The sequence below is a fragment of the Typopeltis vanoorti genome, chromosome 7, assembly GCF_054136105.1.
Source record: "Typopeltis vanoorti isolate ZY-2024b chromosome 7, IOZ_Tvanoo_1.0, whole genome shotgun sequence".
NCBI lineage: Eukaryota > Metazoa > Arthropoda > Arachnida > Uropygi > Thelyphonidae > Typopeltis > Typopeltis vanoorti.
Window position 1 is genome coordinate 111,820,231 of NC_143555.1, and position 16,070 is coordinate 111,836,300.

Consider the following 16,070-nt stretch of genomic DNA (forward strand, 5'->3'; position numbering starts at 1 on the left):
TGTCAAGTTTTTCAGAAATAAATAACATCACTAGAGTTACATCAGTGAAATGCGTATGAATGTGTTCTAAAAGTATACGTATAAGCGAGCATTCATTCTGCGTAATGATCAAGACTTTCACCAGCTTTACCACTCATCACAAGTCCGAATTTTACTATAAGCAATACAGATGAAGAATAACATTCAGATACAGTGAATACTTATATACCTGATTTATAACTACCATATTTAATCAAATATAATTTGTCCTCGCATATATCTTTCCCCCTGATTTCACTTAACGAAAAAGAAATTAAAAAGTTTTGCATATAGTTTGCAAACGAAAAAAGTTTAAAACTTTAGTGAATGTTGTTATGGCAGTTTCAGATATTTTAGAATTTGGTTGAAGAGAATCAGCATTTCATTTCAACAATTGTCAGTTTGCCTTTTTCGTTGAGTCATTCGATATTTTGTTAATACTACACCAATCATATGCATCGAGATGGAAGAAACCAATTGAGGAAATGTGGGAGTGAGAGCATTGACTTCTACTTGATCTTGGATTGCGCAGGGAGAGATTAAGATTAAGAGACCATCATTAGAACTGTTATGCAACTGGATTTTAAGAGCTTTTTTAATTAATTTAATTGCAGAAGCATTGTCACTAAAATACTCAAATATATCGCGTGTGAAGGTGAGCAGCTGATCGTGTAAATAACGTTGATAATTAAAATTTAAATGCATTAATTTTATAAATAATGTGAACAATTATAAATTATAATGAATGCCGATGATTTAATTATAAACATCAATTTTGTTTTTTTCCTAAAAAGCTTTTAGGAAATGGTCGATCTCTTGTGTATTCCTCCTTACTTACAAATTTAATTAAAACTGAAAACATAATATTTTATTTATCATTACTTTGTATTATTTTTAATTCGCTTTAAGTGTATTGCTATTGTTTATTTATTTTTCACTGAAATTGTCAAATCAGTAATTTTCTTATAAGTCGGGTAAATGAATTAATTTGGATCAGTGGAAGTCAAACAGCGAGCTGAGTGAATATGATTATAAGCAAAGTGTAAAAACTAGATTGTAGCTTAAATATTAAATATTCCAAAGCACATTACATTGATTTTTTACTTAGGTTAAGTCCCATGTGAATATTGTAAAAAAATAAACTTTGTTTGTCTCGGTATAGTTTTTATTAGCTGTTTTTGTAAATAACTCTTCTGAAGCTAACTGTATATACTGCTTTAATAAGAATATGTTAGAGTGTTAAAAACAAAGGCAATGTTTTTGTTGCCGAAGCAGTACATGGCAGCATTAGAAAGATTGTTATTAAAACTTGTATGTATGAGAAAGGCTTGCAGGCTCTAAGGGCAAACATCTCTGAAGTCAGTCAGAAAGAGTTCAAACAACTTTCCTATGGCCAGAAACTTACAATCAAAAGAAAGCAAGAGAACAAAAGGCGTGTGGAACTTGAAACTTAAGATGAAAGACTCATACTGATTCTTTGGGGGGTTGCCAAACTTCATGCAATGTCTCAGAGGAGGCCTAATAAAAAGGGACTGAAGCAAGCAGAAGGGGTCCTGGTTCCAGAGTTGCTGTCAGAGAGGAGGCCGCCCGATCCAGAGTCTCATCAGAGAGACTGCCCGGATCCACGTTGCTTGAGAGAGAGAGGAGTTTCCCACTCCCAGAAAGGAGCTTCTAGGTTCGAGACATCGCGAGAGAGAGAGAGACTACTTCTAGGCAGCAGACAAGGTTTCAAATTGTCGAAAGGAAGAGTTCCAATTGCCGGAGAAAAGTTTCCAGGACAGGTTAATGTCAGACATTCACCAGCGTGTTGCATTTTCATTACAATTTGATGAATCAAACAACTTCACTGATATTTCTCAGTTAATGGTATTTATTCACATGGTATTTCAAGATTATTCAAGTAAAGGAGAACTTTTGAAAATTATACCATTATTGGGAAGGACTAGGGGAGAAGACATTTTTTCGGCATTTGATGAATTTGTGAAACAACATAAACTTCCGCTTTTTAAACTTGTGTCTATTACTACTGATGGTGCTCCTGCAATGATAGGTAATAAATCACATTTCATTATGTAAAAACGATGACAAATATCCAGATTTTTTAACGTACCACTGTATTATTCACCAACAAGTACTGTGCAGTAAAAGATTAAACACAAAAGATGTTTTGGATATTACATTTAAAATTGAAAATTCTGTTCGAGGAAAAGCCCTGCAATAGTGGTTATTTAAATTACAGGTGATAAGTTATTTAAATTACAGATGATAGAGAACTTCTGTTGTACAATAATGTTTGCTGGCTCAGCAGAAGTCAATTTTTAGAAAGATTTCTTGTATTAATTAACGATATAAAAAATTTTCTTGATGAAAAAGGAGATATTTATCCACAATTGAGTGATAAAAGATGGTTGTTACACTTATAATTTTTAGTAGATTTCTGTGCAAAATTATGCAATTTAAATTTAGAGTTACAAGGTAGAGATAAAAATTTAATTGACGTTAAAAACTTTCCAACAATACTTACTTTTATTAAAGAAAAATATAAATGACCACGAATTTAGACATCTGCCATATTTATTAAAATTTTAACAAAATCAAGAAATGCTTCGCTATGATTTAAAAGAATTTATTCGTGAAATAGAATTAGTTGAGGAAGAAATAAATTCAAGATTTAAAGATTTTAATACAACTGAAATGATTGTATCTTTTATCAATAATCCATTTCAAGAAAACTTGAACATCACAGAATTTCAAATAAAATTAGTGGGCTGTTTGATATAAACCAAGCTGAAGTAGAACTTGAGATAATAAACATTCAGAATAGTTTACATTTAAAATCAATAAACAATGAAGTCATTTGGAAGTATGCACATGAAAAATTCCCAATATTAACTGATATTGCACAAAAAATTCTGTCGTGTTTCGGATTGACATACTTGTCAGAATCTGCTTTTTCAAATATGACCATCATAAAAAATCAATTAAGAAACCAAATTACAAATGATCATTTTAATCAACCAGCATTTCCTGTAACTTGTGAGTTACAGGAAATGTTGTTTTTTGTTACTGTTATTTTTTCTAACTTTGGTTTTCCAAAATAGAGAAATAAATATTTTATTCCAATATTTTTTTTTGTATTAAAATAATTGAAATTGATAAATAAATTTTTAAATACACAAATAAAGTTTTTAGTTGTGTATTTTTTTTTAGTTGTTTATTTGTGCATAATCAGATATGAGATTGGGGGAAACGTGATCTATACAAGAGAATAGATCACCGAATAACTTATATATAATCACTGAATATATAGATCACCGAATAACGTTTTACAGAAAAGTAGCTCGCGTAGTAAAAAAGGTTGAACACCACTGCTTTACTTCTTTAAGTTACATAGATCAATGCAATTTCCTAGTTTTCGTAAGAAGACTGGAATGGGAAAATTAGGAAACTGCATGGACCTCAAAACAAATCCTCATAAAAAATCAATTAAGAAACCAAATTACAAATGATCATTTGGATGATTGTCTGCGACATACAACATTTACAGAGTGTTGTGTTTCCATGCATCAGTTTTCTTATATTATTATTATTATATATCACAGATATAATAATAATAGCAAACTTTTTTCTGCTATTATCTATGAATACAACAACTAAAAACAAAAATTAAACTCAGTGATAAAAGATACAGCTATAATCACTGATAAATCATTTATTATTTGGTGATCCTTCAACATAATCAGCACCCATGGATTTCTTCACCCCACTCCTTAATGCATTACTAATATATATATATATATATATATATATATATATATATATATTATATATTTATCTAATATTTATACATACTTTCCATTCTCCACATTTACAGAGTGTTGTGTTTCCACTTCAGCAATATTTTTACATGCATCAGTTTTCTTTTCCCAATGCACTGGGGGTGCAACAACAGGAGGACTTGCATGGTGCTTTCTGTGTCTTTCATATCGTTCCTTGTTTCTGAAAGTTAAACAAAAACAATTATCACTCATTCTCTCTCATATATAGATAGACAGACAAACAGATAGATTACATAAATTGTTTATTTAATGGTTAAAAAAAAGGTTTGAAAGAGCAATTTGCTCTTTAGAAACAGATTTCCAAGATGAGAAGAGCACTTTTCTTATGAATGGTAACCAAACAAGAAAGGAAATGATTACATCAACCATAAGAAAGGATCAGTTTTGAAACTCTATGTCTCATCTAGTGGCAGCATCCATTTATATAGCTGAACAGAAATGTTTTTGGCATAGACAATTTTGCTTTTCATAATTTTGTCACAAAAATTATCTAAATGAAATTTTTCTCATGAACTTTTATATTTAATATAAACATAAAATTTCATGAAATTATTATTATTGTTCAAAACTGTTTTGTTAATAAAATAGTATAACCTAAACAATTACACACACACACACACACACATATATATATATATATATATATTTTTTTTTTTTGTTGTTATAAATCAGTTTTAATCAAGTTATAATAAGAAGAAAAAAGAAAAGGGGAGGGGATTTTTGAACTAGTTTAAAACTATTTCTTGTGATCATTCATTATACCAAATGAGCAGTAATATGAGTAGGTTAAAACTATTTGCAATGCAATGTAGGCTGAAAATGTTCAGAGCAAAATTTTTAAATGCCAATGTTTCTGTTGGTTTTTGAGAATGATCGCAATGCCTATGACAGTCATGCTACCAAAAAATTGCTCTAATAAGTGGTGATACTTTGGTAAAAAAAAAGTGTCAAAAGTTATAGTACAAACCAGAAGTTGATTCTAGACATGTTATCCAGTCATTTTTGACTCTTGGTGATCTTGTGAACAAAAGCTCTGCATCTCGCTCGGCTTCTCATCTTTTCTTTCAGAAATTGTAAGCTCAAGTTGGTAAGTTCCTTTATGTTGTCCATCCAACTCTTTTGCAGCCTTCCTCAACTTTTCTCCAACATAACTGCCTTTTCCAATGATTTGTCTGCTCACATAATATGCCCAAATACATTAACTTCTGTTTAGTGATCATTGCCTCCAAGGAGCATTCTGTCTTTATATTCTTTAAAACCTTGTTATTAGTCATTCTTGCAGTCCATGAAATTCTTAATAGTGTCCTCCACACCAATAATTCAAATGAATCAATTTGCTTTCTGTCTTTCTTTTTAATAATTCAGCTTTCACATTCATACATCACTACTGAAAATACCATTGCTTTGACAATTCTAACTTTCATAATAACCTTACTATCATCTTTGCCAGCCTGGTTGTCCACTCTCCAGTTAAAAGGCTGCGGGTTCAAATCCCACTGTGGACATGGATGTTTGTGATTGTGAAATACTAATGGTGTAGGTGGGCAGTAGATGGCATTCATGTAGATGATGCAGTGTGCTGTAGTTAGTAGATCAAAGTGATGGAGAGTAGGTGCCCTCCCTCAATGAGTCTTTGGACTCCTTGGAGGTGTCATGTAATAATAATAACAACAACTCTATCTTTCATAATTTTTGTCAGATGTAATATGGCTTTATTCCCAATGGCTATCCTTCTTTTAATTTCATCTTCACAGTAATCATCATTTCTTATTCTAGGCTCCAGTAAATCATAACTTTCAACCACCTTGATTTTATCTTTCTCAATCTTAAATTCATCCAAATTATCAGAAGTCATCACTTTTGTTTTGCTGATGTTTAAATTAAGCCAGGCTTTTTTGCTTTCCTTCTTAACCAACAGAATCAACCACTCAAGCTCTTTCTTAGTTTCTGCTATGAGGGTCATATTGTCGTGACGTGTTCTCTTGACGTTCAAATCCGCCATCTTGCTAAAAGTCACTTTCATAAAATAAAGGAAAACTAATTGCAAATTAATCACTGATCTAAGGGTAGAGAAATTTCTATTATACTGCGCCACTCTATCCTTAGATAAGTCTATATGAATTAGTAGGATCAATTCAAAATTAGTTAGCAGTCTTTTCATTCATTCTGGCCGAAGTATTTTATTTTCCACTTGGGATTCCCGCAAGATTCGAATTTTTGTGAACGGTGCAGAAAAAAGAATTTCAGGCAAATACAACAGTTAGGTTAACAAATAAAGTATTTAATATAGGCCATATAACGCTTACATAAATTTTACTTCTAATTTTAAACAATAGAAATAAGTCAAACATTAAGTCAAGTCAATTACATTAGTTCAATCTTCCAAACATTACATACACTTTCTCAGTTTCTGAGTCACAAAATTCCTACACTTAATTAATTACAATAGAACTTCCCATCTGAATGGTTTCCACACAGTTCTCACCTATGCTATACGCTTAAAGAACACCGCAGGCACTAATTGCTGTAAATATCTCTCAACAATTCTTATTTTCAAATTCTCATTCGCAAAGAATTTCCACAGTTAAAGTTAGGTTAAACGTAGCGTAACTAACATTCAATTCTTCATACATTGAAAATGATCAATATGTCAGTGCTTACCAGAAACAGTTCCTAGTACATCAATTACGTTGCGAATAACTTTCAAAATATATTTGTTGCACTTAAGAACACATTTATAAGACTATCCGCAGTTATACTTAAAGCACTATCAATTACGCTTCAGAATTCTTGACATCAATTAGGGCACTTCAACTATTGTTATTACCACTCATAAATTAATTAAAACACTGTGAGGTTCCTTTAGGGCAAATCGGAAATAAGCCACAATTCTAGAATAGCCGGGTTCATTCAGAATTCTTCCTTAAACGTCCGGCTACTTATTTTACCCGATTGTAGCATTAATTTCCTTTCTATGATTACTGCTGATTTCACTTTCAGCTAACTATTAAATTCGTTTCTTCCTTGCTCACTTATAAAAATTATCCACTTAACTCCTACCCTAAGAACCTTTTATTTACTTCTACTTCTCTAGTTTATCCCCTTGCTACTTTTTACTTCCAAAATTCCGTTCCGACTCCCCTACTACGTATATATTTTCTCTTCTTATTTTGCCCACGCTCCCTTCACTAGCGCTCGTTTATTTCACGCGTCTCTATGACAACCGATAAACGTAAACATTCTCGTGAATGTTACATTAGGCTATACAACTACATTCAGTTATTACATAACGTTAAACTTTCACAAAAAAGAATAAATAGAATATTTGCATTTCAATAAGTGCGTAGTTAAATTACAAATACAAGTTCTTATAATATTGACATAACAATAAATAAAATAACTTAATAATATTTAATACAGAACCTCTTTATCATTAACACTTTCTTTTGATTAAATAATTAAAAACTTGATATAATTAAGGCAGTTATATGATATCAATTATAATTTATGTTATTTACATTAAATAATATTTACAAATATAGTTCTTGTGACGGAAAATCATGTTGGATTCTGAATCAAATAACATTTATTCTAATTTCTACATAATCAGAATCCAACAATATCATCTATCATCTACTTATCTTAAATTATTTATTTCTCTGCCACCAATCTTTATTCCTGTTGGGTATTTGTCTATGTTGATCATTCTCAAAAATATATTCACTATAAATATTAAAAAGATAGGACAACAGTATATAACCCTGCTGCACTCCTTTTTCCACTTAAACAAACACCATCTATTTCTCCTAAGATTGTTTTTACTGAAGTTTCTTCCTTGTTATACAACTCTCATCACATCCCACAGTCTGTTGTGGTACACACAATGAAATGTTTTCTTATAATCAATAAAAGAAATGAATACTTCCTTCTGAAATTCTCTCATTCTTTCCATAATCCATCTCTTGTTTGCTATCTGGTCTCTAGTTCTTCTATCATTCCTAAAGCTTGCCTGTTCTTCAGGCATTTCTCTATTCATATATAGTTCAAGTCTTTTTTTGGATCACTTTAAGTATAACTTGCATGTGAAATTAAAGTGGGTGTTCTGTAATTCCTACAATCTCTGGGATTTGATTTTTTGGAACTGGATTGAATACTGATGTTTTCCAATCAGTAAGTCAGTATATTTTCTTCCCCAGCTGATAAATTTCAGTTAATATATTCACTACTTCATCACCAGCTGATCTCAATAATTGGACACTCCATCAGTTCTGGGAGCTTTTCCTTTTGGCAGCTGTTCCACTGTTGATATTACTTCACTTTTCATTATCGTGGATTCCTCAACAAATTTTCTCCTTTCAAATTCTCCTTCAATATTACTATTGAATGTTGCTTAATTTCACTATAAAAAAAACTGCCTGATTGAAAACAAAATTGAAATAATACAAATTTTAATAGAGATCATAAAACCAAATTTCATCAAATCCCATCCAATCAGTATAGAATTATTAGCCAGTGAAACCCAAACTGAACTGTAAGAACATATTCTTGCGTGAATTCTGATCTGAAATTTCACTTCTATCTAGCCAGAACAGACTTATTGCAAAATATAATTTCAACATGCTTTGCCCTTTAGTGCTGCTGCACTAAAGGGCAAAGCATGTTGAAATTAGAACTGCTGCAATAGAACAGCTTGATAAATTTTTGAAAAAATTCCAAATACCAAACCCGAGTAAAATCCAAAGTACTGGAATAACTTCCTTAAGGACATACACCATATTTACTCAAATGTAACTCGCCCTCACACATTCTCGTACCCTTTAATTTAGTTTACGAAAAAAGAGATTAAAAAGTTTTGCATATAGTTTGCACATGAAAAAAGAGTTATGAATAAAGAATAAAGAATTTAATAAAATAAAATAATATAAAAATAATACACAAAAAATAAAATAAAATAAAGAATAAGAAATAGCGAATGTTGTTATGCCAGTTTCAAATATTTTGGAATTCCATTGAAGAGAATCAGCATTTCAACTCAACAATCATCGGTTGGCCTTTTTCACTGAGACGTGTGATCTTCTGTTAATACCACACCAATCATATGCATAGAGATGGAAGGAGCCAGTACATGTTCCTTCCATCTTATTTAAGATTAAGAGACTATCATTAGAACTATTATGCAACTGGATTTTGAGAGCTTGGGACATTGATTTCGCCAGAAATAATTAATTTAAATGCAGAAGCATTGTCACTAAAAAATTCGAATATATCTCGTGATGAAAGTAAGCAGTTGATCGCATAAATAATGTTGATAATTAAAATTTAAATGCATTCATTTTATAAATAATGTGAGCAATTATAAATTATAATGAATACTGAAGATTTAATTATAAATGGCAATTTCGTTTCTTCGTGAAAAACTTTAGTTTCCGAAAATCCCTGCATATATCTCGCACCAGATTTTTTAACTTTAATTTGGAGGGAAAAAGTCTGAATTATATTCAAGTAAATGCAGTAGACAAAACTGATTCTTAGGTGCCGAAACGTTTGTGAAATGCACTTAAAACCAGTCAACGTCACTACATGCATAACCAAAGTCAGAATCAACATAATGTTTTTAAAAATGCAATCTGTACCTCACTAGTGAAAAGTAATTCTGAAAATAACAGCAGAACCCTTAGAAATATAAACTGCCTACCACATTCAGATTCGCACCCCCCCCCCTTCATGATGAGGTGGAATATATTGCACATCTCATTTAGCGCATTTTAGTCAAAGACAGCAGCCAAATATGTGCAGAACATAAAGATTACATCAGACAGCTCCATTCCAGTAAATCAGGATATATTTAACTACGTACTCCTCAACACTGTCGTGACGACCTTTTTCCGTCGTGTTCTAAATCTATCTAGTTTCAGGTCACTTTTATAAATAAAATAACTAATTACGAAATGATCACCGATCCAAAAGTAGGGAAATTTATATTTATACTGCGCCACCCTATTCTTAGATTAGTCTATATAAATAGTAGGATCAGTTCTAAATTAAGTTAGCAGTCATGTCATTAGGCCAAATCATCTACTATCATTTTTACTTGGGGTTCCCGCACGATTCGAATGTTTATGAACGGTGCAATAATAAGGAATTCAGGCAAACACAATATTTAGATTAACAAAATAAAACATTTAATATATGATATATGACAAATACATGAATTCAACTTTAAATTGAAACAACACAATCTACTTAACACAACTCGCCAAGTCTCTCATGCCAATTCGATGTACTAAACTTTCATATACAATTCACAACTTCAAAAACACATGTCTTCTTAACTCAAGTTAATGTAACAAACTTCACATTTATTCAGTCTCTACAAATCTGTCAGCTCAATGTTTATATTCACAGCAGGCACTCATCTAGGTAGACAATGTTCCAAGCAAACTTATTCCGGACTTTGAGCTTCGAAGTTATATTACAGTTAATGTTAGCACAAACAAACAACTATGACTAATCTTACCAGTTACAATCTTCAATACATCAACTCACTGTGAGTACACTTATGAATTAACTTATTTACGTTAGCGGAACACACACAATAAAAATTCTCCACCGTTTAAACTGTACTACTGTTATCGCACTTCACTATTCTAAACAACAGCTATAAGGCACTGATATCCTTTCTTGTTTATTTTTCTCCAACTAATCAATATAGCCTTTTTCCCAGGGCAACACAGAATTAAAATCGTAATCCAGATTAACTGGAACTAATCAGAATTTTTGCATTGACTGTCCAGTTTCCTTTTTATCTGATTACGGCATTAACCTTTCTTCATAACAACAGCCGATTTCGCCTATAATATTAAACCTTATGATTCACTACTTATTGGTTCATTTCCGAACACTATTTTCATAAATTTCTGCCCTGAGGATTTTATAATCTTGGTTCCGCAAAACTCTCTCCTTACTCGCTTAATAATAATTCCTCTCTCCCTTTCTGTCTTATCTATGACCTTCCTTCACTTTTCTCTTCTATCTCTGACCTTCACTCCCACCTTACGTTCGAACGCCACGCTCTCTTCACTCGTGGTTGTTTACGCGTGCGTCTCCATGACAACAGACTAAGCGTAAACATTTCGCTAATGTAATGTATGCTGTACTGCTACTACATGAGTGATTACATAACATTAAATATTTCACAAATAAGAACAACAAAATATTTAAGCTACTATTTCAACTTTTTGATTACGTATACAGTTAAATATAAAATAACACGTTACGTTACATCATACATATTTGGTTATACAAAATTCTATAGATTTTATTATTTCATAAATTAATAGTACGTCATGTTTTGAATAAATATTTAATTAGTAATTCTCAATTAAGGAATAATAATTAATTTTACATAAGCCATGATTAATATTTAATAAGCAATGTTAAATGTGAATGAAAAATAATAAATTACATAACATAGCTTCATTCACAATTTAACAACACCAAATACCAGAATAAGAGAAGATTCAAAGCAGCAGCATGGATCACAATACATAAATTTTAAAATGACTGTTAATCAAAATTATCTGGTATGTGGATAGTCTGTAAGAATGAATAATAGATGTACAAAGTTACCTACCTAAAAATATTCCATTAATCAAGACAAATTTACCATCTGACCAAGGAAAATATCCAACAAACAGGATCTGCACCTTATTAACAATAAGGTAGTACACCTTTTAGCAACTCGTATAAGTAAATATGACCTCTCCATTGCTTCCGCCTTAGTAAAACCACTTCTGGGTCTGGCTCCCACTGACGAGACCTCAATAAAGGTCGAAACAGGTCTGGGTAGTGGCCCTTCCCTTAATGCATAGCATTATACATGTCCGCAAAGAGATGTGCTTTGCATTATGGGAGATACTAAGACAAGGAGTGATGAGAGCTTGGTCCACCTTTACCACGAGTTGCCTCAGTCCTGAAGATACTTCAGGTGCAAACTTTGTTTGCTTACACTTGGATAAAGAATTAAACTAAATTTATTATAGTCCAACCAAGTGAAAAAAACTTCCAACAACTAAACTAGCTATATATAAGACAGTGTATAAGTAACTAGTTTTAAGATATGGATCTGAGAGTTGGATTAGAAATAAAGCACTTGTTCAATGATTACAGGCCATATATACGAGGTGTGGCTATTAAATAACAAGACAGGTTGCAAAAATTATGATTTAGTATTAGAATTGTACAACTTAATTGTTATCCCTTTCAACATACTTCCCTCCTCTATCTATACACTGCTGCATACGAATTTTCCATTGTTGGAAGCAGTGCTGCAAGTCATCAGGTGTTATCTGCTTCGGTAGTGCTGACGTTTTCTCCTTTACCTCATCCAATGACTGAATGGGACTTGCAAGAGAAGATCAGCACATGTGATGAGATGTGGATTTTCCAGTACAATCCAGAAAGAAAGAGACAATCGATGCACTGGAAAACTCCCACATCACCAAGAATGAAAAAAGCAAGAATGAGCAAGTCAAAACCGAAGGCAATGCTGATCGTTTTTATATATATATATATATATATCAATGGCATGGTAATGGTTGAATGGGTACCAGAGGGTCAGACAGTTAACCAACATTACCAATATTACCTTGAGGTTCTGGCCAAGCTGAGAGAACGAGTGAGGAAGAAGAAGAGACCCGATCTGTGGAAGAACAATGCTTGGATTCTCCATCAGGACAATGCTCCAGCTCAGTGCACTGTCTGTAAAGCAGTATCTGGCTGATAAGAAGATCCCAGTTTTGGACCATCCACCTTACTTGCCGGACTTAGCTCCGTGTGACTTTTACCTTTTTCCAAAGTTGAAATCCACACTGAAGGGCACCCATTTTCAATCAGTGGATGAGGTAAAGGAGAAAACGGCAGTGCTACTAAAGCAGATAACACCTGATGACTTGTAGCACTGTTTCCAACAATGGAAAATGTTGCATCCGTGTATATGCAACACGTATGCAACGGTGTATAGTAGAGGAGGGTAGTATGTTGAAGGGAATAACAATTAAGTTGTACAATTGTAATAATAAACCACATTTTTGCAACCAGTCTCGTTATTTAATAGCCACACCTTGTATGTGAGACATCTGAAAAAAATTAGGGGCATTAACAGATGGCATCAATGGCAGAATCGTATTAAAAATTAAAATATTATGAAAGAATTTTATGTTGTTAGCATTCAAGAATCCATGGGCAGAGTTAATTGAAGGTGGAATAGTCATTTAAGCAGAATGAAAAAGGAAAGGTTAGCAAAATATGTGTTTGATGCCATGATGGCAAGTAAAATACTCAGAGGAAGACCAATTCAGAGATGTTGAAATTAAACTTGCCAAGAAATTACATTCATGTTTAATTCTTTATTCAAGTATAAGGAAGCAAAGTTTATGCATGCAGTATCTTCACTACTAGGGATGTATATGGGAAATTTATGACCTCTGCATTAACCTTCAGCCCATGTCGGTGTGACTTTTGTGTCCAGGGCTTATTAAATGATGTTTTTATTGAATAATTAAGCTAGCGTTCACAGAGCACATTGTTAATACATTCCAAAACATGGTACAATCAATAACAATACCAAAAAAAGTATTTAAATAATTCGTTAAACAAATAACCAATTATTTAAATAATTTTTTTGCGGTAAAGCGTGAAAAAGACTGAAAAATTTTTAAAATTCATATCTCCACTTGTAATAGACCAAAACCCTTGTTTGTTTGTTTTTAGTTTTGTAGGTATGTACATCAATGTATATTAATTAGTATATATTTGTATGTACATTAATGCAAAATTAATGATAAAATCATATCTTTAAATTACAATAATTAATTTTGCAATTGAAAGTTGCTAATTTTACAGCAATCGTAAAAAGGTAAAAAAATGGTATAAATGCATGATTTTTTTATTTACATGATTTATTTAATAAAAATATTCATTTAAAATGTATCGTTTACGTTACTCGCAACAGATTGAATGTTTTGATTATTATGCAAAACAATAATGTTAAAAATATCGTCTACTATAAGCAAGCGCCATGCGTCTAATGGATAGCGAATATTTAACGCATCTCCTGATGGAGAAGGAAAATGCATTTGAATATCCGATAATCGATGACCACGTGTTTTCGGAGCATTTGAAGACCACTTGCGACTGTTTCTACCTCGAATATAAGGTCTTCATCCCACAGTTGGAGTAACTGGCCACTTGAAGTTCTCTTCATCTTCTTTGTCGATGGAAAAATTATCGCCTTCTTCTTCTGTTTCTAAATGTTCATCTTCTTTGGGTGCCTCGCTCTCCACATAATTAATGGGCTCACCCTCGTGGAGAGAATAAACAATTTCATTTGGATTGCGAAGAGCAATTTTTGGGGCTAAAAATTTCGAAAAATGAGAATTTCTCAAAAAATTTTCTTTTGGCTAAAATTGTTGTAAAAAATTTTTTTTAACACTCACCCACCGCACCCTTCTTAGTAAAAATATCACCAGTAAAAAAAATGAAAAATAGCACAAACTCAATATTTCATTTGACACCCATGATGCTCATGTCGGTGGGACTTTTTTTGTCCTTCAGCAACTTCGAGGCCTCTTTACACCTGAAAGGACAAACCGAAACTAACAGACTAGCAGCCTACATTGTAGTGCTTGGCCTAAAGTTTTTTTACCGCTATCACAGATGGTTGTACCATCCTAAAAGATATTACAACCAACAGTTTTCGGCTGGACAAAAAAAGTCACACCGACATGGCTGATGGTTAATTCAACCTTGGTATCTCTTCTGGATCTGGCTCCCACTGATGAGAACTTAATAAAGCCCAAAACTAATCTGGGTAGTTACCCTTCCCATAATGCATCCAAAAGGACGTTTGGTTTGAATTATGGGATACTAAGTCAATTGATGTAAAGTCATCACCCTCAGTATAGAAGCAGCCTAGTCGTGAAGATACTTCATGCACAAACTTTGTTTACTTATACTTGGATAAAGAATTAAACAAGAATATAATTTCTTGGAAACTTTAATTTCATCTATAAACAAGCGAAAAAACTTTCTACATTCAGAGATGTTGTTGCTAATGGAAACAAAAACTTAAAACCGAGACTATGAAAAGCTTCTAGGAGAATTTTTTCGCACACATATTTGTTGCTAGATCAAGAATTACAGGTTGATTCAACATTCAAAAGGCTAATTTTGTTAATATAATGCCTCGATTATACGATAAGAAATCTATGTTTAGAATAAAAATAAATTACTTTATAAATTTATGGGATCAGTTGGTTTGTGAAATGGTTTTATTGTAACGGTATCCAACTAAATACTGGTGTGTCCACTGAGCAAAGACAAAAGAATTAGCAATAAAACCAAATGAAATTTATGGCAAACGAATGGAAGTAGGAGTGAAGAGTACTTACTTATTTTAAGTAATATCAGGAGTGGGTGGGAGGAGAATGTTCACATCAACATTAAATAATCTTGACTAATGCACAAAAGTTTACAGAATAAGCTCATAAACCATATTTTTGAGTCATGTCTTAATTAGAACATTCTTTATATTGAAGTACACAATAGTAATTAAAATGTTCAGAAGAAACAATGAAGAGAAGGGAAGGAGAGCCATTGCTGGGAAATATAGGTTATGGGAATGATGATATACTGAATTTTTATTTGGGGCAAGAGTTCAAAACAGGTGGTACTTAATAAACATGGAATCTGTACAGTCAAGAGTAAGGGGTGCATTACTGTAGAAAGCATAAGTGATAATATTATTCTAAAAACAATGTTGGCTATGAGCCTAGTTAGCCAAGCAGATTGCACTTCTGCTCTCTCTCTAACTGATAGCTTGTGGATTCACACCAAAGACGACCAGCAGATGTGGGATATGTGTGAATGCCATCAGTAGTAGATGATTTCAGTGTCCTTTGTGAACTACTGTCCTGCTTAGAAGAGCCCTGAAAAAGTTCCATGTTTGGTCTCTAGGACAGGATTCCAGATTATCTAACCTTCAGACCTAGCCCCAACATTTACCCATTTACAGAACAGATATATATAACCTTTCATGGGTGAGATTCACATAAAAAAAGCACTATTAATGAGAGATTAATGTAAAATAACTGACTGAGAAAGTGATGCAGCTGATAATATAGCAGGTAGAAAATTTTTGGAGCAATTCATAAG

The 16,070-nt window shown here is 32.4% G+C and overlaps 1 protein-coding gene across 4 annotated transcripts in view; it reads right to left on the reverse strand.

Annotated features, from left to right (window-relative positions):
- Positions 1-16,070, reverse strand: part of LOC150104970 (uncharacterized) — a 336,174-nt gene that overhangs the window by 199,666 nt on the left and 120,438 nt on the right. For all 4 annotated transcript variants that reach the window (XM_090396080.1, XM_090396079.1, XM_090396081.1 and 1 more), the window contains exon 9: positions 3,871-4,017. In XM_090396080.1, coding sequence (XP_090252206.1) covers positions 3,871-4,017 — 147 coding nt within the window. The remainder of the gene's footprint in view (positions 1-3,870; positions 4,018-16,070) is intronic.